Source organism: Salminus brasiliensis, chromosome 15 (genome assembly GCF_030463535.1).
Source record: "Salminus brasiliensis chromosome 15, fSalBra1.hap2, whole genome shotgun sequence".
Classification (NCBI taxonomy): domain Eukaryota; kingdom Metazoa; phylum Chordata; class Actinopteri; order Characiformes; family Bryconidae; genus Salminus; species Salminus brasiliensis.
In genome coordinates, this window is record NC_132892.1 from 4,044,425 (window position 1) to 4,070,020 (window position 25,596).

At 46.1% G+C, this 25,596-nt stretch overlaps 3 protein-coding genes across 4 annotated transcripts in view; all 3 read left to right on the forward strand.

The window, feature by feature from the left end:
• The window catches only part of myo15ab (myosin XVAb), a 54,507-nt gene extending 52,992 nt beyond the window's left edge, over positions 1–1,515 (forward strand). The window contains exon 62 of the mRNA XM_072657979.1: positions 572–1,515. Within this exon, the coding sequence (XP_072514080.1) occupies positions 572–673 (102 nt within the window). The 3' untranslated portion in view covers positions 674–1,515. The remainder of the gene's footprint in view (positions 1–571) is intronic.
• A 2,615-nt stretch (positions 1,516–4,130) lies between these two features.
• On the forward strand, positions 4,131–11,760 carry alkbh5 (alkB homolog 5, RNA demethylase). The gene is made up of 4 exons (XM_072657751.1): positions 4,131–6,360; positions 8,501–8,581; positions 8,691–8,819; positions 10,003–11,760. The coding sequence occupies exons 1-4, from the start codon at positions 5,666–5,668 to the stop codon at positions 10,184–10,186; spliced, it is 1,089 nt and encodes a 362-aa protein (XP_072513852.1). The 5' UTR covers positions 4,131–5,665; the 3' UTR covers positions 10,187–11,760.
• A 2,864-nt stretch (positions 11,761–14,624) lies between these two features.
• Positions 14,625–25,057, forward strand: mief2 (mitochondrial elongation factor 2). 2 transcript variants are annotated; one of them, XM_072657473.1, is made up of 5 exons: positions 14,625–14,757; positions 18,753–18,895; positions 20,358–20,517; positions 20,683–21,002; positions 22,096–25,057. In XM_072657473.1, exons 2-5 carry the CDS (start codon positions 18,761–18,763, stop codon positions 22,879–22,881), a joined length of 1,401 nt encoding a protein of 466 aa, XP_072513574.1. In that variant the 5' UTR covers positions 14,625–14,757; positions 18,753–18,760; the 3' UTR covers positions 22,882–25,057. The 2 variants fall into 2 exon arrangements, with proteins under 2 accessions (XP_072513574.1, XP_072513575.1); XM_072657474.1 differs by lacking the exon at positions 14,625–14,757 and adding an exon at positions 17,642–18,668.
• The last annotated feature ends 539 nt before the right edge of the window (positions 25,058–25,596 follow it).

Here is a 25,596-nt window from a genome sequence, read left to right on the forward strand (position 1 = left end):
TTAGTACAGTATTAATACAGCAGTACATTAGATCAGTCTTGGAAGTTATTTAAGACATATACATGAACCAAGATATTACAAAGATTTAATACTAATTTGCGCCCCCTGGTGGACAATCTTCAGCCAAGTCATTCTCAAGTAGTTATATATGTGGAAAAAGAGTGAAAAACAGCCAAAATTGCTGAAAATTATGCTATTTTCTGATAACCGTTCTCAGTGGGGAAGTACATGCAGAGTGTTTTAAGGCAAAATAGCACCCAAAGATAAAACCATTTGCAGGTTACAAGGAGTTACAAGCCAGGTTATATATAAAGTAAAATATTATATGGCTGTATTGTAGTCATTCAGCTGCAGCACACCTTTGAAAACAGCAGATCTGGGTCACATTAAGGCAAATAAACTACTCACAGTCACATCCCAGTAATTTCCTAGGTGTAGTTCTGGGACTCTCGACTCTGGCTTGGGCTCACACTTAACCCCTTCCATGTAAATGGAAATACCTGGTTTCACACGGTTAGCGGATACGTTCCCGATGGTGTTGCAGTGTTCTAATGTCGTTCTCTGTTTGTAGGGCTTGGAGCTTTGTCGGGTCATTGCCATGCACATCGAGAATCTGCTGTCACTCCGACAGAAGAGGCTCACGCTGCCTCCCAGTGAAATCACCCTCCTCTAGCGCACTCTACAGACGTCATAATGAGTAAACATACACCATCCAGCCATGGCATTAAAACCCCTCGGCCTAATAGTTCGTAGGTCCCTCTTGTGCCACCAAAACAGCTCTGACCCATTGAGGCATGGAGGTCTTAAGGGCCACTCATTATGGGCCTGTAAGTTGAAGTGACGTGAGGCCTCCAAAGATGGCATCAGTACGGTTCACTAGTTGTCCTACCTTGGACACTATTGGTAGGTACTAGCAGGAGCACCCCACAAGACCTGCCTGATGTTCTGGAGATGTTCTGACAAAGCATCTTCTTCTGACAAAGCAAGTTCTTGTCAAAGTGGCTCAGATTCTTACGCTTGCCCATTTTTCCTGCTTTCAGCAGCTTAATCTTCAGGAACTGACTGTTTACCTACTGCCTAAGAACTAGAGCCTTTGCACACTTTTGAAAGAACAAGATCATTGAGGAACTTTTGCAAGTTCTTCAGAACCTTTTCTTGAAGGTTCTTTAAGCACCACCACAGTTTCAAATTGAAGAACCGCCAAAGGTTCCCAGAGGATCTTGTTCTTTTAACAGTGTAATTAGATAATCAGTGACACTTCACCTGTACAAAACCTGGTTTTAATGTTATGGCTAATCTGTGCAGATACACGTTTATTTTTATGTTCTCAGGGGTAGAATAGAGTTTTGTGGAATGTCAGTCCTGCCTTTTCTGTGAGCTGTCGACAAGTCATCACAGTCAGAACCAAACCCATGGGTAAATTAGTCTTTGTAAACACAGAGCTGTAAAACAGGCCGATTCCAAAACCCCAAAACTGTTACATCACAGTCTTGACTCGCTATATTTACACCCCCTCCCCCATACAAATTCACACGAAGCCAGCCCACTCGTGAAAGCCTTTCACTGCTAAATGCTAAGGCTAGAAGATAATGCTGCATAATTGAAAAAAAATATATATATGTTCATTTGTTCCAGTGCTAAGCTAGGCTAAGCTACGCTAAATTCAGCGAAGATATGCAGTGCAGCTGTAGGCCAAACAAAAGCAAAGCTTGCCATCGAGGAGAATCAGCATGCTTCCTTCTCAGGTAACATAACAGGGTGGTAAATAGGCTTGTAAACATGCGTAATATTTAAACCTCAAACAACACCTTAAATATTTAAGACATGCTTTCTGTGGCACTGTTGACTAACTTGACTGATCCTGCGGCCGCATTAGCAGGCTAGAGGATGTGATGCGGCCAGTCCTTTCCTATGGGAGTATGGGGGTCATTTGTAGCTGTGATTTAGGTGCTACACAACGCGGCGACAGGTGAGAAGTCAAAGTTACGATTTTCATGCAGATGAATTATGATGAGGTGGAGCGACAGTCTAAGTGCTTGGGTCCATCAAATTCCTCAGAATTCCTCAGAGGTTCCCAGTTCACCCACCAGGACGAGGCCTTTACTGTGGTTCTCCACTAAACAAATGTAGTTCAGTGAGAATCAGACTAAGCAGAACACTTTTATAGTCTGACGCAAAAAGATATTTAATAACAATTTGCAAAGTAAGATCAGACACATATCAGACTGTGTATCACTCCACTTTTGTATGTTTATGTAGTGGATAAGTGTTGGTTTTCTATACCTGCAGTCTTAAGTCTTAGTCTGGAAGTCTTAAAGTCTTCTGCAGCTTTTGTATGAACCGATGTAGCTGATTTGATGTCTGGACCAGATGAGATTAATGTAAAAACAATATTTTTGTATTCATTTCTACAAAAATAGCTCAGATATTATTTTGTGTTTTTGAATTATGTTTGATACAAAGTGAAGCCATGCTTGCTGTTAAGGCAATCATGTATTAACTATGACATGTTTACACACACACGCACACATATTCATATCAAAAATATGCAAAGCAAAGCAAGGAGCAGAGTATTACTCAGGAGAATTTTAAAAATGAATGTAATAATTTTGCTTTTCTTGTAACTGTGTATTTTGGACGTATTTATTTTTGTAAAGGTCTGTTTTTTCACATCCGTTTGTTTGTCAATTTAAAAATGAAATGAAATAAATGAATTATCATTTTTTAAATAAATGTATTTATTTATTTTTCACCCAATTTTCTCCCCAATTTAGCTAAGCCAATTAACCCACTCACTCACTAGGACTCCCCTCATCACCTGCAATGCTCCCGGCACTAGGAGAGCAAGGACTGGTTGGATATTGAATATTATCCTGTAGGAACTGGATGGACATTATGTCCATGTTTAAACTCGCCTGATAATTGCCAGGTTTAGCAGGTCTGTGATATCAGGGATATCAGCAAACTGTGCTGGACTCTGGCCCCTGTTGCCCACCCCTGGTCAAAACAGCCACAGAGTGTGATGCTACCACCACCATGCTTAACAATTGGTACAGCGTTCTTAGGGTTAGGGAACGCCTCATGAACATACCTCTGGTCATTGTGCCCAAAGTCTTCAGACGGCTTCAGAAGAATGAATCTGGTGGCGCACTCTTCCTGACAGACTATTTAGTACAGTATGCGTTTCTAGACGCAGAGGCCTTGAGGTTGTCAACTCCAGGCAGTCCACTAGATTACATCATCAGCGTTCCTCTGGGCTGACCAATCAGAGCCGCGGCAGCTGAAAAAATGTCAAGCTAAATTTTTCACAGAACCGTCTTTGAATATATATGTTAAAAAATAAAAATAATCTAGATTTATATTTTCTATTTTTATATAGATTTATTTTTATATAATGGTTTTATATAATTTATTTTTATGTAGATTTATATAATCTATTTTTATATACTTTATTTTTAATTTTTTTATTTTTATGTAGATTTATATAATCTATTTTATATAGATTTATTTTATATGTTTTATATATTTATTTATTTTTATATAATTTGCTTTTATGTAGATTTATATAATCTAATTTTATATAGATTTATTTTATATGTTTTATATATTTATTTATTTTTATATAATTTGCTTTTATGTAGATTTATATCATCTATTTTATATAGATTTATAATTTATATAATGGTTTTATATAATTTATTTTTATGTAGATTTATATAATCTATTTTATATAGATTTATTTTATATGTTTTAAATATGAATTTATTTTTATATAATTTGTTTTTATGTAGATTTATATAATCTATTTTTATATAGATTTATAATTTATACCTGCGTTTATTTGGGACTTTTAAACTGAGTTCGTTTTTGGCTGCATCTCAAATAGCACGCTGCTCCCTATGTAGTGCACTACGTAGGTGATGACACAACGACCCTAACAGCGCAGTATGTGGCTCATAGGAAGGCCTTTGGGACTCAGCCTCGGTCGGAAGCCGCCGTTTCAGACGTGTCTAGTGCCCTACATAGGGAAGATGGTGACATTTGGGATTCGCCCTGATTATGAGCGGCGTCCATAGACAGAGACCCCCCGGGTGTTTGTGGGCTTGTCTGTCTGCGCATGCGCACTACGACCAAACAGTCGAGTGGATTTTCCTCCAAAGCTCCGTTCGCCGAAGCCTGAGCGCCGCGCCGCGGACCTGCTGAGCTCCCCTCTCGCTCGGATTTTGGCCTAACAGGCGGACAGGTTCTGCAGCTGGCTGCTAGCTACAGCAGGACTACAGCAGCCCCGCCTCTGCCTCGGTTAGCGCTAGCTGTGGCTAGCCGTTAGCTAGCGTTGCTATGGAAGCTAGCGCTAACTGACCTAACAACAAAACTTAGCCAGCTAACTTTCCGCGCGGGTGTCAGGAGCGGGGGCGAGCTGTGGACGCCGCCGGAAACGCGGGTCCGCACGAACTGCTCCTCCCGGGACACTTCAGAAACACACCCCGGGACTTTTGGTGGACCGTGCTCCGCGCGAGCCGGTCGGCTAAGGCGCTAACAGTAGCCGAGCCTGCGCGTGTGTTCTGTCACGTCTCTCCAGCTCGAGCGTTAGCGCGTTAGCTGCTAAGATAGCGGCACTGAGGGGAAAGGGGGTGTAACGTGGACCCCTAGGACACGGGCTGGGCAGCTTGGAGGGTGATTTTGGAGTGTAACGTAGTCACATATTGTTGTGGAAGCTGCACTGAGGGTGGGATCACTTTAATACGGGCACCTGAGGCGAGTTTGGACTGTCCTGTGGTGTGACGGGGACATATAGTAGTGATTTTGGACTGTCCTGTGGTGTGACGGGGACATTTAGTAGGGATTTTGGGCTGTCCTATAGTGTAACAGACATTTAGTAGTGATTTTGGACTGTCCTGTGGTGTGACGGGGACATATAGTAGGGATTTTGGACTGTCCTGTGGTGTGACGGGGACATATAGTAGTGATTTTGGACTGTCCTGTGGTGTGACGGGGACATTTAGTAGGGATTTTGGGCTGTCCTATAGTGTAACAGACATTTAGTAGTGATTTTGGACTGTCCTGTGGTGTGACGGGGACATATAGTAGTGATTTTGGACTGTCCTGTGGTGTGACAGGGACATTTAGTAGTGATTTTGGACTGTCCTGTGGTGTGACGGGGACATATAGTAGGGATTTTGGACTGTCCTGTGGTGTAACGGGGACATTTAGTAGGGATTTTGGGCTGTCCTATAGTGTAACAGGGACATTTAGTAGTGATTTTGGACTGTCCTGTGGTGTGACGGGGACATTTAGTAGGGATTTTGGGCTGTCCTATAGTGTAACAGGGACATTTAGTAGGGATTTTGGACTGTCCTATAGTGTAACAGACATTTAGTAGGGATTTTGGACTGTCCTATAGTGTAACAGGGACATTTAGTAGTGCATAGAGGTGATTTTTGGTCTGTCCTGTGGTGTAACGGGGACATTTAGTGATTTTGAACTTTTAGTAGTCATTTAGTAGTGCACAGTTGGGTTTTTGGGCTGTCCTATAGTGTAACAGGGACCTTTAGTCCTGTAGTGTGACACGGTTGATGTGGGGGTTCAGGTGATTTGGGACTGTGGAGGTGTACCATGGGCACCTGAGGAGCGATTTTCCAGGCGTTGGTGTGACGGGAGATTAAACATGTCTGCGAGCGGCTTCACGGATCTGAGGGAGAAGCTGAAGGCCATGACCCCGCACCGGGAGGAGCCGAGGAGCGCCGGGGAGAAGCGCCGGAGACGACCCCCCTCGGACGCGGAGGAGGAGGACGAGGAGGAGGCGACAGCTCGCAAAAGGGAGCGCGAGTCGGAGGCGCGCAAGGTGAAGCGCGGCATCACGCAGGCACGCGTGTTCACGGCGGAGGAGTGCGCGCGCATCGAGGCCGAGATCGACGAGGTGGTGGCGCGCGGTGAGCGCGGGCTGTACCGCGAGCACACGGTGGACCGCGCACCGCTGCGCAACAAGTACTTCTTCGGGGAGGGCTACACGTACGGCCCGCGGCTCGAGCGGAGGGGTCCCGGCCAGGAGCGCCTCTACTCCAAGGGCGAGGTGGACGAGATCCCCGCCTGGGTGCACGAGCTGGTCATCAGCCGCCTCGTGGCGCGCGGCCTCATCCCCGAGGGCTTTGTGGACAGCGCTGTCATCAACGACTACCAGCCGGGCGGCTGCATCGTCTCGCATGTGGACCCCATCCACATCTTCGAGAGGCCCATTGTCTCCGTGTCCTTCTTCAGCGACAGCGCCCTCTGCTTCGGCTGCAAGTTCCAGTTCCGGCCCATCCGCGTGTCCGAGCCTGTGCTGTGCGTGCCGGTGCGCCGCGGCAGCGTCACCGTGCTCAGGTACGGAGGCCTGGAGCTTTACACCTGCTGAAACAAGAGGGAGGAAAGTTTGTTCTCAGCAGGAGTCTTTAAAAGGCCCTCATTCCCAGATCTGGGAAAAGTGCAGAATTCCAAAACCTTTTAGGGGTTGAAGGAATGGAAATAAAATTTCCATAAAATTTGAAATAGTGTTGCTTATTTCCAAATCTCAAAAAGTACCTAGTGTAATGCAGCTCACCTCCAGTTCTCATTTCTGTTGTAAAGAGTTTTCCAGGTCTGGAAAAGTATGGAAATGAACCGCATTACTCTGATTTTGGACTGTCCTTTAGTGCATCAGACATTTAGTAGTGCACAGTTGGGATTTTGAGCTGTCCTATAGTGTAACAGAGACATTTAGTAGTGCATTGGGGTCATTTTGGACTGTCCTATAGTGTAACGGGGACATTTGGTAGTGCATTGGGGTCATTTTGGACTGTCCTATAGTGTAACGGGGACATTTGGTAGTGCATTGGGGTCATTTTGGACTGTCCTATAGTGTAACGGGGACATTTGGTAGTGCATTGGGGTCATTTTGGACTGTCCTATAGTGTAACGGGGACATTTGGTAGTGCATTGGGGTCATTTTGGACTGTCCTATAGTGTAACGGGGACATTTGGTAGTGCATTGGGGTCATTTTGGACTGTCCTATAGTGTAACGGGGACATTTGGTAGTGCATTGGGGTCATTTTGGACTGTCCTATAGTGTAACGGGGACATTTGGTAGTGCATTGGGGTCATTTTGGACTCACCAGTTCTCATTTCTATTATAAAAAGTTTTCCAGGTAAAGGAAAGTATGGAAATGAACTGCAGTACTCATTTCCAAGTCTGGAATATCCCGAAGTTCAAAAGCCCCTCATTTCCAGATCCAGAAAAGAACACAATTTTAAGACTTGGAAAAGTTTAAGAAGCACTGGAAATGCATGAAGATGGGATTATGGTGCTCGTTTCCAGATCTGCACACGTACAGAATTCCAAAGCCCTTATTTCCAATCCTTGGGGGAAAACTTTTTTAAATGTTGAAAAAAAGTAAGAGCTCATTTCCAGACCTGGAAAACTTTCAAAAATTAGTAATTGTAGAGATAATTTCCAGATTTCTAGTTTTCCAGGTCTGGAAAAGTGTGAAACTTAAAAGCTACTCCTTTCCAGATCCAGAAAAGAGCACAATTTCTAGACTGGAAAAGTTTAGGAAGCACTGGAGATGTATGAACATGAATTCTGGTGCTCGTTTCCAGATCTGGAAAAGTACAGAATTCCAGTGCTCTCTTCTCCAGAAGTTCCACCATCCCTTTGTGGAAAACTATGAGGATTCAGCTTGGAGGAAACCCTCTGCCTCTGCTCAGTTAAGATTTTTATGGTACAGTTGGAGGAACATGGAGAGTAAGTAAGCTCATGCACTGGTCTGGAAAGGTGTGCCATTCAGAAGTGCTTGTTTTTGGATCAGGACCATAAAAGCTTTTCAGAGGATTTATTTTAATTCATGAAAACCCTTTCTGACGGAAGCAGGTCCTACATCAGCATTCCTACTCTGAGAAGCTCCAAAAAGCTTTAAACGCAAGGGAGTGAGGGAATATTTCATTGTAGAGCTTATTTTCAGATCTGGAAAAGTACGTAATTCCAAAACTGGAAGAACTGGAAATTACAGTTGGAGGAACATGGAGAGTAAGATTTCCTTCATGAGCAAAATTTAAGAACTCCGTCAGGACTCATGTTCTGGTCTGGAAAGATGTGCCATTCAGAAGTGCTTGCTTTCGGATCAGAACCTGGAAAATGTGGGAATTCACAAACAGTCAATAGATCTTCTCTCATTGTCTGCTCTGATGCCTTCTCCCGAATTCATATTACCTTGCCTGTTTTCCCCCTTTCCATGGGGAAGTTACCTGATCTTACCAACGGGACAACAGGACAGGGCAAAGTTCCCTGTAGAATGAACCCTCCAGTACGTTCTCCTGGTGCTGACCTGTGATTTGTTAGATCAGGGGTCGAGCTGAACTGCAGTGGATCTGCAGAAGACCAGAGGAAATACGCAGGTTGTTGGGACGGTAGTTCTCAGGTTGTGGGCGACGGCTTGGAGGTCAGAGATGCTTTAAGTGATCTTGTTTTTTTTTTTCTTACCGTTTCAGTGGCTATGCTGCCGACGACATCACGCACTGCATCCGGCCTCAGGATATCAAGGAGAGGAGAGCGGTCATCATCCTCAGAAAGTGAGTAGTGAGCGAGCCTTTGTGATTTTTACAGGGTGGTGGAATTCAGATTGGGGTGTCTTGTCTGGAGTGTCTTGGTCACAGTGTTTTCTCTCTGTTTCTGTTACAGGACAAGGCCAAACGCACCTCGTCTGGACACCACTCTCCTGAGCCCTTCCATCACCCCTCCTCCAGAGAGGCGCCACAAGCTCAAAGCGAAGCGATCCCATCGCAAAGCCGACCCAGATGCAGCGCACAGGTAGGAGCACGACCACGCGACCTCTCTCTCTCTCTCTGACACGGCCAGATGCTGACTCTTGAAACGTGAGCAAAGTCAAGGTCCAGATTAGAAGACCTCTGATCTAGAGTTTCAGAAGCACTTCATTCCTGATCTTAAGAAGTCTAAAGATTCAACCCTGAGGACAAACTCTCTGCTCTCTGTTCTGCCACATCACAGTTGATGTTTCCATGGTGTGGTCAGAGAAACCTGGGAAGTGCGGTAGTTTCTTTTCCTCATTAAGAAAAATGTGCATTTTAGAAGCAGGTGTTTTCAGACCAGGGCCATAAAAGCTTCTCACAGGTTATCTACATTCTGGCCTGCAACGTTTGCCAACTAGTTACTAGGGATGTCTCGATCTGATCCAGGCCTTTTTAACGGATCAGGTATTGGCTATTTTAATCCTAATCCATTTCCAAGTCTTTGTTTTAACCACAGTGCTCACAGCGCCATCTGCTGTCCTCAAGTCCCCATTAACAGGCACTATAGCCCAGCTGGCTGCAGCGGTGCGAATGTTCTCTCTCTCTCTCTCTCTCTCTCTATATATATATATATATATATATATATATATATATATATATATATATATATAAAATATCTAACCTTTATAAAACTCTAACAGAAACGTTCTGTTTTACCAGCGGGAGAACCGCTTGCCTTCCATTGTTTTTAAACCAGCACTAAAGAACCCATTCAGCACAGAGTGTAGGCTAACGCTAATACACACACACACACACACACACACACGCACTATAAACCAGTTATTACACACCAGTAAACCAACAACCACAGATATCAGTCCAGAGTGTGTACCACTACACACCTTACACACACACACACACACAGGAAGTGATTAGACTCTAGTGTTGTAAAGGAGCTGGGAGCTGATTGGTCAGGGAGGAGATCAGACTGGATTATAAGATATTAACCACTATAAAACAGTAATTTTAAGAAAAGTCTGACTAAACGAAATCAATCAGTCCAGAAAGTCTGATTATAGGATTTTACTGATCAGATTAGTCATCAGCTCGTCTGATCTAAACTGCGGGGCTGGATTATTATCTATACACACACAGAGATCGGATCAGTTCGGTATCGGATGACACTACGGGTTTTCGTGGTTATTAAAAATGAACTGATCTCCGCGTTTCTCTTTCCCCTCCAGGCCTCGTGTTTTAGAGATGGACAAAGAAGAGCAGCGGCTGTCCCACTTCTCAAGGCAGAATCGGCACGAGGACACCGGCTCCGAGAACTCCTGGAGGAGGGTGGAGGCCGCCTCTCTTTACAAACACTCTCATCACTCGCACTCTGACGAACCTTCCCGCCAAGTCAAGATGAGGCGTCACTGAGGAGCCGCAGCGCCGCCGGCCCATGAAGTCACGTGAACTGTAGCTGCGGAACGACCGCCGCTGAAGGACCCTTTTGTGGTTCCCCTTAAGCCGCGTGACGTTTCCGTAGGAGGCCTTTAAAGCTGAGCTGATGCAGGGTGGCTTGAATGGACTGGTCCACAGACATATCGAGGGAAGCCCAGACCCATAGACTTAACACTTACCAATATGTTACTGGTACAGGAAGCATGGCGGACGTGCGCTGTCTTACTTTAGTGAGCGCGGAGGTGTTTTCTTTTATTTATGTGTGTGTGCGATGAAGGAGGGGTAGATGTAACGGACCCTTCCGGTTTCAGTTCTAGAGCAGTATGTTCACAGTTAGCCTTCTTGCCGTGCAAAACCGCTTGTAGAGATCTTCTCATGATGCTTTACAGCAGCACAGTCCAGCCTGAGGAAGTCCTATGTTATGTTAATCCTGGGCTGATGTCCTCCAGTCTTTATTAATTCTCGTGCTTTTTGAAGCTGCTCTTCAGAGATCCTGGCACCTTTAGACTATTATCGAGTCTGACGCGGGACCTTTAGACGAGGTAATCGCTCAGGCCGTTCCCGCTCTGCGTCTACCTGTAGTCGTGTGACCACGTAGAAAAGAGCGAGTCCAGCGAGCTGATGCTTTTCAGCTTTTCGGGGGGTAAAGATGGGCTCGTCTGGAGTTTCAGTGTGTTTAAATGGAAGCAGGCTGGGCACCTTCGTTTTAGCTCTGTCACCTCCCGCTGTAACGGCACTAGTTCCAGAGTCTGAAGATATGAACTTCTGTCCTGACATATGCAAAGGTTTACAACGTGAGACGTGAGCGTCGGTGCCTCCCTGGGCTTTGGCATCGCTGGCATGGTTATTTATTTCAGTTCTCAGCGTTTATTCTTTAGTTTTATTTTTTGGTTCGTTTTGCATTTCGGAGAAGTTCCAGCCCCAGGATGAGGTCTGAAACTGCATGGTGGCGGTCCAGGCAAGAACTGAGTTGGGGAAACCTCTAAAGTGTCAGAGGTTTGCGTGCAAATGCCTGCTTCCGTGGTGCCACGCAAGTACGTGTGTTTTGCAGACCCGTTGGTTTTCCATTAGTCTTGAAAACCCTGGTTAAACCGAACCGGACCGCCGTTTAAGGTCGTTTCGTAGTCGATCGTCTAGCTTTTCAGTAGCAGCTTTATATATATATATATGCCTTGACATGTATTCAACATGTGTTCTGTTCGATTGCAGTAGAGGAGGAGCAAAGCACCCTCATCTTCACAGCCTTTCCCTCTCCAGTGCACAGGGGTTCTGGACCGGCAGCCGTAGCCATTTCATTTCACGATAGCCGAGGTGAGCTACGGAGAAACGCGAAGGACGTCAAACCCCCATGAGGTTGAGTTTGATTTCCAGTGAGCTCCTCATGCCTGTAGCGAATTTCTATTTTCAGATGTTCGATGGAATTCACGTGACGAAAGTCAGGTGGTCAGATGGTTTGTTGTAAACACGTGTGTATTTTTGCATCAAAGATGTACAGGCTTGAGAAGAAATGAACTTAAAAGAGAAGATATATAAAAGGTTTAAGAAAACGACATGAGCCTTTTGTGGTTTGTCGCATTCTGGGGATCTCCCAGAACCGTCCGAATACTTTTATGGCATTTCCGGCGCCCATAGAACTCCTGCAGCTCGTCCAGCTGCTCCTTTCTGTAGCTGAATGAGTAGCTAGGCAAAGAACATCTAATGGACATGATGTATCACTGACCCCAAAATCTGGTGTGTGCCTTTTTAGTAGGAGTAGGAGATGCTAGGCTAACAAGCAGTGGACTTGGACTGTCACTTGGACCGATCTCATCTTCCTGAATGCACGCCCAAAAACGTCCCACATCTGGTGTCGAAAAATGTATGTGGTTAGTCCGTCTTCTAATCCGATTCTTCCTGGTCAGGTGGCGGTCGGTCCCCCCTGGACAGGACGCCAGTGCATAGCAGGGTACCGCACACTCACACCTGGGGACTTTGTAGCATAGCCAGTTCACCGACTATGTGTGTTTATGGGAGGTAGCGTAGCAAAGTCGTAGCGCTCCAGTTTGAGTAGCACAGTGGGAGGTCCTGCAGGTGGAGACGTGGAGCCAGTTTTAGCTAGCATGTTGAAATAAGGTCCAAGGGACGTTTTTGGGCCTGGATTTGCAGAGATGAGATTGGTGACAGCCCAAGTCTTGCTGTTCGTTAGCCTAGCACCTCCTTTTCTAGAGTAAAGACGCAAACTTCAGATATCACGCCTGTCTTTTCTGATCGACTGAAATAGGATAATACTGCCAATAGAATAGGACTCTCTGGAGCAGATAAATAAACATGAACCTATTGGCACCATGCTGCCTAATGCCAGGTGTGGGCTAGAGGGGGGTGTAAAGCCCCCCAGCATTAAGCTGTGGAGCAGTGGAAGAACTGTGTTCTCTGGAATGATGATGGTGGAGCTCCATCCAATACGTTTGGGATCATCATCATCATCCAGCAGCCTGAGCTCACTAACACTCTTGTTGCTGAATGCAATCAAATCCTCACAGTAATGCTTCTCCAAAATCTCGTCATGCTTTCGCACACATGAAAAACAGGGTTCTATGAGCTGCTCATTGCTTAAGTTGTTCTTTAACTTGTTACACAATATGGACAGAAGTATTGGGACACCTGCTCGTTCATAGTTTCTTCTGATATAAAGGGTCAGCTCCTGCGTTTGTTGGAGTAACTGTCTCTCTACTGTCCAGGGAAGAAGACTTGTTACCAGAATTTGGAGCTTGAGCATGGCTGTGAAGGGCAGGATGTTGGGTGATGATCACCACCTCACCTCATCATCCCAAAAACTACTGGTACTGGATGGAGCTCCACCACTGTCATTTCAGAGAACACAGTTCTTCCACTGCTCCACAGCTCAGTGCTGCTGGGGGGGCTTTAGACCCCTCTAGCCCACACCTGGAGTTAAGCAGCATGGTGCTGATAGGTTCATGTTATTCAACTGTCAGTGCTTCTTTACAGTCCACAAACATTTGGACGTATAGTGGAAACCATCTGCAATGACCTCCAGAAGGATTCCTTATTCTGTGTCAAAATAAGAGCGTAGATATAAAAAATAATGACCTTTTAATTCGACTTCTGGAGACATCAGTGACTCTTTCACAGACTTTTGAGGTAATATGTGAAATCTGTCTGTTCAGAGTTGAGGTGGTGTCAGCTGCCAGTGACTCTGTTGGGGAATTATGACGGTTTGATTTAGACTGAAGTGAACATGTTGGGGAAAGTCGTGTCAGCATGGACCAGCGAGTCCATGCCATGAAGAACTGAAGATGTTCTGAGAGTGAATAGAGGCCCTTCCCAGTGTTCCTAATAAAGTGCTCCGAGTTTTTAACACAAGCCATACTGCAGCAGTGTAGAACACAAGGATCACTCAGAGTGACCCAGTGGGTTTAAGCACTGCCACTAAGAGCCAAGGATCAGCCAGCTTGCCATAGAGACCTCCCTCAGGGGTGGGCTGATGGCACTTCCTGACCACATCAGCTCTAGTGTGATGTCAGTGCGGTGCTTTCCTCCAGGCGTGGTGGCTACCTGCGGCAGCGGCAGTTGGAAAAGAGGCGGGGGTTGGTTTCCTAGTGTTGGGGGCATTGCTAGTGATTGGGGGAGTTCACATGAACGGGGATTGGGTAATTTGGTCTTTCAAATTGGGAAATAAGTAAGATAATCGTTAAATCTATAAACTATGAAAAATATTTAAAATGATGCCGTCAAAGAGCAAAAACAGATAAATAAATTAATGAATAAAATTGTAAACAAAACATGTAGAGATATGGGGAAGCATGTAAATATCAGAATAAGACCTACAAGCATCAGATTTGCAGTATAGCTGCTGATCTTTTGCCATAAATGTGTGTTTCTAGATCAGAAAGGGCTCCTGCTGGTGAGTGTGTGTGTATTAATTAATATAGATTTTTCTTCCAAAGAAACTCAGTAGTTAAATATGTTTAATTACTGAAGTCAACTTTTAACCTGTTAATATTTAAAATCTGTAAAAAAAAAAAAAAAAAGATAATAAAAAATATATTAATAATAATATAAAATTATAATAATTAATATGAATTTATTTCACATTAAGAAATATATATATCAATAAACTAATCATTATTATTACAATTATAATAGTATTATACGTTTTGTTTGCATTTTTATTTTATATGTATAATTTATTTATATATATATAAATATTTTATTTATAAATAAATAGATATAATATGTTATAGTTGTAATATTAATATAATAATAAATAAATATAATAGAAATTACTGCGAGTTACTTCGCAGCTCTGAAACACGTATCGCACGTCCCGATCCCGAACGCGGCAGCCGGCCACGTCACTGGAGTCCTGGCTTACGATTGGTCCACGCCCCCGTCAATCAACAGTCCCCGCCTTCGTGCTCGGTTTGTTAGTTGACAATAATGGACGGAGCGACGAGAGAAGCGAAGTAAAGGAGCCCGTTAACGGCGTTTAACCCGGGATTAAAGACGCTCCAGTCCGGTATGAGCGGCGGAGCAGCGTGAGGAGGAAGGTAGGAGGCTCGCCGGGCTGCACTGAGAGGCCGGGGCAGGTTGTGGTGGAGAGGCGGGCGGAGTTAGCGGAGTTAGCGGCAGGGCTAACGAACAACCACGGCAGACCGAGCGGAGGAGCCGCGCTGGACCCGGGTTCATACAGCGCGTCGAGCCAAAACCCAGACCCGTGTCTCGGATTAGGCTTAGGTTTAGTCTCGAAGGCCTGGTTTAAACTTATTTTAGCTGGTAACACACGAACGGCTCTGGTCCCCAGGGTTCAGAAGTTTGGGGACTCCTGTCTGGCGCAGTAGGAAGCCTCGGTTACTTCAACCGAAGCTGATTCAGCATTTTAGCTCTGATCTGAATCGGCTCTGATCTGAATCGGCTCTGATCTGAATCGGCTCTCACTTGAATCGGCTCTGATCTGAATCCGCTCTGATCTGAATCGGCTCTCACCTGAATCGGCTCTCACCTGAATCAGCTCTCACCTGAATCAGCTCTCACCTGCAGAGGTTTCCGTTTAGGTCTGTAGTGATTCAGTAGTGTGTCCTAGGCTTCACCACAGTGATTCAGTAGTGATTCAGTAGTGTGTCCTAGGCTTCACCGCAGTGATTCAGTAGTGATTCAGTAGTGTGTCCTAGGCTTCACCGCAGTGATTCAGTAGTGATTCAGTTCTCCGCGCTAGGCTTCACCGTAGTGATTCAGTAGTGTGCGCTAGACTTTACCGTAGTCAATTACTGTAGTGATTCACTAATCTATGCTGGGCTTCACATTGGTGATTCAGTAGTCTATGCATGACTACAGGAGAGCTTCAGTTTGTTATGATAGGCTGTACCTAATGATTCAGTAGTTTCTGCTAGACTTTACAGCAGGAGTGGGGAACTCTGTTCCTGGGGGTTCATTTCTTGCACAGTTCTTTTTCCTGCTTAATGCCATCGGTTCTTCCCAACCCCTGCTTAACAGTTGCAATTCAGAAGTCCATGCTAAGCTTCACTTTTATGATTCAGTGGTCTGTGCTAGTCCTTACAGTAGTGATTCAGTAGTATGTGCTGTTTTGACAGTAGTGATTCAGTAGTATGTGCTGTTTTGACAGTAGTGATTCAGTAGTATGTGCTGGTTCTGACGGTAGTGATTCAGTAGTATGTGCTGTTTTGACAGTAGTGATTCAGTAGTATGTGCTGTTTTGACAGTAGTGATTCAGTAGTATGTGCTGGTTCTGACGGTAGTGATTCAGTAGTATGTGCTGTTTTGACAGTAGTGATTCAGTAGTATGTGCTGTTTTGACAGTAGTGATTCAGTAGTATGTGCTGTTTTGACAGTAGTGATTCAGTAGTATGTGCTGGTTCTGACGGTAGTGATTCAGTAGTATGTGCTCTTTTGACAGTAGTGATTCAGTAGTATGTGCTGGTTCTGACGGTAGTGATTCAGTGGTCTGTGCTAGTCCTTACAGCAGTGATTCAGCAGTCTGTGTTGGTTCTTACAGCAGTGATTCGGCAGTCTGTGTTGGTTCTTACAGTAGTGATTCGGTAGTCTGTGCTGGGTCTGACAGTAGTGATTCGGTAGTCTGTGCTGGATCTGACAGTAGTGATTCGGTAGTGATTCGGTAGTCTGTGCTGGGTCTGACAGTAGTGATTCGGTAGTCTGTGCTGGGTCTGACCGTAGTGATTCGGTAGTCTGTGCTGGGTCTGACCGTAGTGATTCGGTAGTCTGTGCTGGGTCTGACCGTAGTGATTCGGTAGTCTGTGCTGGGTCTGACAGTAGTGATTCGGTAGTCTGTGCTGGGTCTGACCGTAGTGATTCGGTAGTCTGTGCTGGGTCTGACCGTAGTGATTCGGTAGTCTGTGCTGGGTCTGACCGTAGTGATTCGGTAGTCTGTGCTGGGTCTGACAGTAGTGATTCGGTAGTCTGTGCTGGGTCTGACCGTAGTGATTCGGTAGTCTGTGCTGGGTCTGACCGTAGTGATTCGGTAGTCTGTGCTGGGTCTGACTGTAGTGATTCGGTAGTCTGTGCTGGGTCTGACTGTAGTGATTCGGTAGTCTGTGCTGGTTCTTACAGTAGTGATTCGGTAGTCTGTGCCGGGTCTTACAGTAGTGATTCGGCAGTCTGTACTAGACCAGTCCTGCTGAAGCACACCTAAGGTTCACGGTCTGAGCGTTACTACAAAGTCAGTAGGCTGAGGGGAGTCTAAATTTAGCTTTGGTGGGGGCGCAGCTGCTGAGACACTGAGTAAGCTCTGCCGTAGTGATGTCCTCTGGGTCCATGTTGCACACAGAGCACTAGAGGTCCGCTTTGGCTATTTCTGACCCGCTGCGTGTGAGTGTCAGGTGCCGGGTCTAAATCTGAAAGGGACAGTCACTCGTCATAAACCCTCCCCTCATTTTCTGTGGCGCGTGTCAGGGTGTCCGATAGGCCGGGAGAAGTCCGATATTGCAGGAAAAGAATTGGATTTTAGTAGCATGTGCCAGAAAATTAGTAGTCCAGGCTAGTTTTTACAGCGGTAGTTCAGTAGTCCAGGCTGGTCTGTGCTGGTCTTTGCAGCGGTAGTTCAGTAGTCCGGGCTGGCCTTTGCAGCGGTGGTTCAGTAGTCCGGGCTGGTCTTTGCAGCGGTGGTTCAGTAGTCTGTGCTGGCCTTTGCAGCGGTGGTTCAGTAGTCCGGGCTGGTCTTTGCAGCGGTGGTTCAGTAGTCTGTGCTGTGCATCACTGTCGCCGTTCAGTAGTGTTTCAGTAGTCCGGGCTGGTCTTTGCAGCGGTGGTTCAGTAGTCCGGGCTGGTCTTTGCAGCGGTGGTTCAGTAGTCCGGGCTAGTCTTTGCAGCGGTGGTTCAGTAGTCCGGGCTAGTCTTTGCAGCGGTGGTTCAGTAGTCTGTGCTGTGCATCACTGTCGCCGTTCAGTAGTGTTTCAGTAGTCCGGGCTGGCCTTTGCAGCGGTGGTTCAGTAGTCCGGGCTGGCCTTTGCAGCGGTGGTTCAGTAGTCCGGGCTGGTCTTTGCAGCGGTGGTTCAGTAGTCTGTGCTGTGCATCACTGTCGCCGTTCAGTAGTGTTTCAGTAGTCCGGGCTGGTCTTTGCAGCGGTGGTTCAGTAGTCCGGGCTGGTCTTTGCAGCGGTGGTTCAGTAGTCCGGGCTAGTCTTTGCAGCGGTGGTTCAGTAGTCCGGGCTAGTCTTTGCAGCGGTGGTTCAGTAGTCCAGGCTAGTCTTTGCAGCGGTGGTTCAGTAGTCTAGGCTAGTCTTTGCAGCGGTGGTTCAGTAGTCCAGGTTAGTCTGTGCTGGACTTTGCAGCGGTGGTTCAGTAGTCCAGGTTAGTCTGTGCTGGTCTTTGCAGCGGTGGTTCAGTAGTCCAGGCTGGTCTTTGCAGCAGTGGTTCAGTAGTCCAGGTTAGTCTGTGCTGGTCTTTGCAGCGGTGGTTCAGTAGTCCAGGCTGGTCTTTGCAGCGGTGGTTCAGTAGTCCAGGCTAGTCTTTGCAGCGGTGGTTCAGTAGTCTAGGCTAGTCTTTGCAGCGGTGGTTCAGTAGTCCAGGTTAGTCTGTGCTGGACTTTGCAGCGGTGGTTCAGTAGTCCAGGTTAGTCTGTGCTGGTCTTTGCAGCGGTGGTTCAGTAGTCCAGGCTGGTCTTTGCAGCAGTGGTTCAGTAGTCCAGGTTAGTCTGTGCTGGTCTTTGCAGCGGTGGTTCAGTAGTCCAGGCTGGTCTTTGCAGCAGTGGTTCAGTAGTCCGGGCTGGTCTTTGCAGCGGTGGTTCAGTAGTCCGGGCTGGTCTTTGCAGCGGTGGTTCAGTAGTCCGGGCTGGTCTTTGCAGCGGTGGTTCAGTAGTCCGGGCTGGTCTTTGCAGCGGTGGTTCAGTAGTCCGGGCTGGTCTTTGCAGCGGTGGTTCAGTGGTCTGTGCTGTGCATCACTGTCGTGGTTCAGTAGTGGTTCAGTAGCTTAAGGTAAAGCAATATAAGGTAAGTAGGATGTGAGCTCTGTCCTGAGCAGTAACTGTCCTTTAAACTGAGTCTCTGACCTCTGTGTCTTCTGTGCTCCTGCAGGCCAAGTGATGTATCACTCTAGTAAACGACGGGGGGAAGATGGAATCGCCGCCATCATCGACTTCCTGCTGTCAAACGCCAGGCTGGTGCTTGGAGTGGGCGGGGCTGCCGTGCTGGGCATCGCCACATTAGCTGTGAAAAAGGTGAACCGATGGCTTTGTGTTTGTGGCCACTTCACTGCAGTGTTACAAGTCCGAAATTCAGTCAAAGACTAGGTTTACTCCTGACTCTAATCTGGGAAACTGAAACGAACATTTTTAGATGTAAAAGTCAGAGGAAGTGAGCGTAGCCTCCACGCCGTGGTCTGGCTGTAATCAGAGGTCGTGTGAGTTGGGACTCTTACAGGGAAGTGAAAGCTCTGAGGCTCTTTAGTGGAGAAACAGGGAGAGGATCATAAATTCAGAGCGTTGTGAAACACAAGCCGAGCCATAATAATCCTCCAGAAATCAGCTGTTTTACTGCACAGCTGCTGTTTAGTGGCTGAATTCTAACACAGGGGACTAATTGCACTGCTCGTGAAGCATGTGGTGGGGTTGCTGTTATGTCTTGCTCCACTTCTTTCACTTCTCTAGCCCAAAGTCATAAGGCACATGACCACTGATTCAACATCAGCTTGTTTTCTGTGACGGTGGAGGGTCCGCTAATATTAAATTCTTATCATAAAGACCACCCGCGTTCCTTTAAACATGCTTCTGTGTGTAATGTCACTTTTTCCGGCACTGAAATCTGGAGAATCTGATGTTTCTTTAAATGCTAGTTACTTTTTAAATGAGCTTTTTGGTTTTCTCTTGAGAGGAGCATCTAGAAGTATGATATCATGCCTAAGTTCTCAAACACACAGCTATCAACATCACACAGCATTTCAGGATTGAAATTAAGTTTAAATTAAATGTAAGTAAAATTGAAATAACTAAATGTTATTTATTTATTTTGTATTTATTTATTATATAATTAATAATGTTATAATATTTATTTATTTTTAATAAATGTAATTAGATAATTTAATTTATTTATTTATTAATTATATAATCAATAATATTATATAAGATAGTCCTTTATTAGTCCCGCAGTGGGGAAATTCTCAGTGTAACAGCAGAAAGGGATAGCAAGACACTCATAAATAAATAATTTACACTGCTTATATAATATATTTTATATGCATTTATTATTAATTTATTTTATTGTTTTATTGAATTTAATATTTAATTAATTTAAATTAAATTTAAGTTCAATTTAGTTCTCACACGCACAGCTATCAACATCACACAGCGCTTCAGGATTGACTCGTCTTCTTTGGTTACAGTATTTTGTGTTTTTTAGTGTATATATTACATTTCTGGCACCAAATCAGCTCTCGGCACTAAGAGTTTTTACTGTAGAAGCTCCAGATCCTTTAGAACAGATGCAGGTGAACATAAATCCAGTGAAAGGGGGTCCCGAGTGGTCCAGCGGACTAATGCGCTATCACTATGATCAGAGTATCGCTGATCGCCATCACTGGCGTCTGCGGGCTGGTGTGTTGGAGCCAGGTTGACTGTTGATCTTATATATATATATATATATATAAGATTATAACGAATCTCCCTGTTTCCTGTGCCCTGCTAGCTGATAGAGCGCGCTGGTCGACCTCCTGATGATGAGAAGCCCGATAAGAAGATGACGGACAGCTGGGAGGAGCTCGGCCTGGTCAGTGCCTCGCCCAAAGTCCTACGGAAGGGCATTGAGGGTGTGGTCATGAAACAGATCACTGCAGCAACCAAGAAAGGTACGTCCCGCACAGGCCGCTGCGGCGAGCGTGCACTTCAAAAGTCCTGCAGCGACGCTCTGGCCACTCATACTGCCGCTGATCAAGCGTGCGTTAGTCCAGATGGTCTCTAAAGAAGAGCTGTGACTGACCCGTGTGCTTCTGTCTGTGTGTGTTTCATCATAGCGGATTTGTCTCAGCCCCCTCCGCCTCCCCAGCCCCAGAAGAACGAGGCCGAAGCCAACCCCCGGCGCAGGCGGATGGACCTGTGCGTGCTGACGCTTGCGGAGCGCCTGCAGCAGTATTACCGCACACGCGTGTGTCTGCCCGCTGATGAGGTGTCCAGGGCTAAGCAGCGCGCTCTGGACATCGCCATGGAGATCCGCACCTTCCTGCGCTCCAAACACACCGACATGCCTTTGGGAGAGATGACCTTAGCGGGGTCGCTACTCGATGACCTGCAGGTGGTCAAAGCTGATCATGCCTGTCTGCTCATACCTCTGGAGGTAGTGTGTGTGTTTTAACTTCAACTCCGAGACTGACCAGTAAGACCTGGAGAAACATCAGAACTGCTGATGAGGGGTGCAGGAGTTCAGAGCAGGATTCAGATACTGAGTAATTCATGCTGGAAACTGAGCAATTCAAAGCAAAGACTGAGTAATTCATACTGGAGACTCATTCATTATAAAGACTAAGTAATTCATGCTGGATACTGAGCAATTCAGGGCAAATACTGAGCAATTCATACTGGAAACTAAATAAATTATTACAAAGACTGAGTAATTCATGCTGGATACTGAGCAATTCAGGGCAAATACTGTGCAATTCATACTGGAGACTGTCATTCATTATAAAGACTAAGTCATTCATGCTGGATACTGAGCAATTCATACTGGAGACTGTCATTCATTATAAAGACTAAGTAATTCATGTTGGATACTGAGCAATTCAGGGCAAATACTGAGCAATTCATACTGGAAACTAAGTACATTATTACAAAGACTAAGTAATTCATGCTGGATACTGAGCAATTCATACTGGAGACTGTCATTCATTATAAAGACTAAGTAATTCATGTTGGATACTGAGCAATTCAGGGCAAATACTGAGCAATTCATACTGGAAACTAAGTACATTATTACAAAGACTAAGTAATTCATGCTGGATACTGAGCAATTCATACTGAAACTGTCATTCATTACAAAGACTGAGTAATTCATGCTGGATACTAAGTAAATTATGCTGGATACTTAATAATTCATAGCAAAGACTAAGTAATTCATACTGGATACTGACTAAATCATACTGGATACTGAGTAATTCGTAGTAGCTGTTATCAGTTTCTTTGCAGATACTGAATAATTTATAGTGGTTACTGAAAGTTACTGGCTACTGACTAAATTCATAGCGGATGTTAAATAATACATAATCCTTACTGAAAAATGAATATAAGTCACTTAATAATTAGTGGATATTTAATTCATAGTGGATACTGATAAATTAATAATCCACTTATAATGGGTCTTAAAACTGAGGCTCAGAAATAAGCCTGGGGCTGAACTCACGGTCCCTGTACTGTGTTGTGTCTGTGTCTTACAGCTGGAGCCCAGTCTGTGGACCCCTATTGCAGGAGAGGACACTTTCTTGGGCCACCCTCAGTACTGCATGCTGCGCCGCGAAAACCTCGAGTATTTCCCACGTGGGCGGAGCTACTGGGACCGCCACCTCCTCGGCGGCTACCTTTCGTCCCGGCTCGTCGCCGAGCAGCTGGGCAAGTCCATAATGGAGTCCATGAACTGGCCATCGCTGAGCGGGATCCTGGAGTGCGAGGTCCGGCCAGTGCTCGGCTCTCCGGCGCTCAAGCTCGAGATCCGCGGCATGAGCGAGAGCACCCACGATGCCGAAGAGCAGCTGTTCATCAGCGTGCTGCCGACGGTGCGCCTGGGCGAGATGACGCTGACTGCGCAGCCGGAGATCACCGGCTCGTTCGACTACGTATGGTACCACAGCCTGTACACCAGCGAAACGGCGCGATTGGCCAGCCTCGACCAATCAGGCGGCGGCTCCGAGGTCCGAAGGAAGTGCCTCAAAACGTTAAAGGCTGTGTGCCGGAACTGCCCCGCCCTCCACAGGCTCACGGGCGCCCAGCTTAGCAACGTCGTCCTGCACATGAGCGACAAAGAATCTGATTGGTCCGAAGCGGCCTTCGCTGATCGGTTCCAGCAGGCTATCACGGAGCTGATTGGCTATTTGGAGATGGGGGTCCTGCCCAGTTATTTTAAGCCTGCCGTCAACCTGCTGCAGGGCTTCAGTGAGGACGACATTGACGAGATGGGCTTCATGCTCTACTGTGCTGTCAGCGAGCCGGAGATACTGCTCATATGAGCTGTGGATGCATGGGGACTGAATCAGCGCTGTTGTGTAGCTCCACTCGTATCTTCAGGTCTTCTACTTCATTCGAGAACACTACCCACCCTGTACGCTGTGTGGGCGTTGAAGGATGAACGGACCGGCGGAAACAGTCTGAAATCGCTTGGAAAACATTTTTATTTTGACTGCCAGAACACTTTATCCCTCTCTTCCTCGACAGCGATGATCTGCACCATGCGTCCGAGTCGAGTTCCACTGATCCACATTTCTCCCTAATTCAGTGGCTGAGATGTAAGCAGTCGGTTTGGCATGAAACGGCTCATGGTTGAGAAGCTTGCCAGCTCACCACCACAATACCGATACAGCCCTTTTATTTACTGAGGGAACCACCAGCTTTTTTAGTTTATATGGAGTCTTGATGGTAAAACTGCGGCACAAGCTTCTTTGGAGATGTTTTTAGAACGTCCTGCATGTGTTTCTCCACCATGACTCCATATTTAAATGTCAAGACCGAAAACTTCTCTCAGAACGGTCAGAGAGGGAAGTTTCAGGCATCAGGCAGCGAATTCATTCACCCATTCATATAAGACCTGTCTCAGTGTTGTAGCTGTAACTGCAGGGGTGCACAGCTCCAGGCCTGGAGGGCTGGTCTCCAGCAAAGGTCAGTAGTTGCCCTACTCAAACTTCCAGCTTCCAGGCTTTGCTGGAGACCCGCTTGTGAACATTTCTCTAGAACGGAGCGTCTCGCACCAGACCCCTCTGACTAGCCGTCTTTGCATCTTAGCCATTAAATTATGGAGTGAAATTCTCTAAATTCTCTAAAAGATGGGTGTGTTTTCATCCACACTCCCACCATCAATGGCTCTCTGCACCAGAGAACCCCTGCTCTGCACATTTTGGAGGATTTCCTGCTCCAGTGTGGCGATTCCAGGCTTTTTAATGAGCTGATTAGTTGTATTAGCTGTGTTGGAACAGAGGAAATCCCAGGACATGCAGGACTCAGGGTTCTCCAGGACCAGCACCTGCAGAAACCTAGACACGATGTTCTTGATGGTGGTATTGTTGAGTTCTGCATGGCTGTAAACGTGTATTACACAAGTGAAGATACAGCACACCGTGTTAAGGGGCGATTCCACTGTGGGTTTGGTGTGAAGTGGTTTCTTGACCTTCATCTAGAGCCGTTTTATTACTGTCCTAAAGCACCTGAGGAGCTACTCGAGTCTTCAGAGTTGAGTGATGATGGTAAAATAGCAGCAAATCGAACAATTTCCTTATGTTCCTCCACCATGGCGCTGTTCTCCCAGTGGTCTCCTAGTTCAAAATCCAGAGCCTTGCCACTTTGCCATCAGCAGCTGGAGTCTGAGAGAGCACAACTGCCCGTGCCCTCTCAGGGTGGGTAGATGACGCACTCTGGCCTGGCACAGGGGTCCATTAGCTGGGCACCTGGCCTTGTTTTCGGCTGTGGCATCAGGTGGATTGGAGGAGATCCACCTTCGATGGTCCGGAGCGTTGCAGTACCAAGGGGAAAGGGAATTTCCAACCAAGTCTCACGTTCCCAACCCTTCCCCGAATTCACCACTGTCTGAAAGGAGCTTTTAGAGGCATGACCCTCGTTCGACGTCTCTGAAGTGGAGCATTTTACACCAAACCTACTCTGAATGACTCTCCTTACGTCCCTGGAGTTCCTCCTTACCCTGAAGCGGCCAGTGGCGCCGGGCAGACTGGCCCTTTCTTCAGTAACCCAGTCTGTAATCTCTGGGTCTGTCCCGGTCTGGCCGTAGCCATAAACGAAGCTGGGATTTTATGCAGCAGCACTTTTAGCTTGGCTTGGCACGTAGATGATCCAGAGCTTTACTGACTGAACCCTCAGCTCTTCTCCCGGGAGCCTGTTTGAGTTTGGAAAAGCAATAAAAGCGAGACTGCAGTTCGTTCTCTGATTATTTTACTGACTCGCCTTCGAGTTCTTTTCTTTCTGGAGTTTCTTCTGAGATTTTCTCTCTCTTCTAATGGAAAACCTGCTCACCGTGGGCGTGGTGTGGGTGTGTATGCAAGAGTGTGCGTGTGTGTACTACAGTACTAGAATGTACTACAAAGTTTTGACAGGGTGTGTAAAACTATTTATAATCAAACCTCATCTTTGTGTATCGGTGCCTAAATAAAGAGCTTATTTCAGTAAGAACGGTTCTCTGGGGTCGTTATTGTGGAGGCGAGGGAAATCAGGGGTGATGCAGTTGGCGGTCATCTTTGTAGCTCAGGACTGCTTCGCTACTGACCACAAGTCTCACTTTACAGGGCTGTAACACTTTGTTTTCCTGATGAGAAAAAAACTAAACATAATGACCTCATGACCTCATGACCACGCTGTTTGACTAAGCTTGACCAAACTAGACAACCACTATGACCAACTATGGCCAGGACAAGTTAGTCATGCTGGTCGACCAGCTAAACCATCAAACTCAAATGGAAACCAAGTGTTTCCATACTGGTCAAGAGCTAGACTGCTCAAGCAGCTCTGATGAGCAACCGTGCCTGGTCGCCAGCTTGACCACACTAGTCAACCAGTATGACCAGCTTGGTGATGTTAGTGATGTTGATAGACCAGCAAGCCCATCAATCCCAAATGAATATGCTATGCCAGTCAAGAGCTAGACTGGTCAACCAGCTGGTTTACCACCATGAACAACCATGGCTGCCCACCAGTGTGACTCCCTTAACCACACTAATCAACCA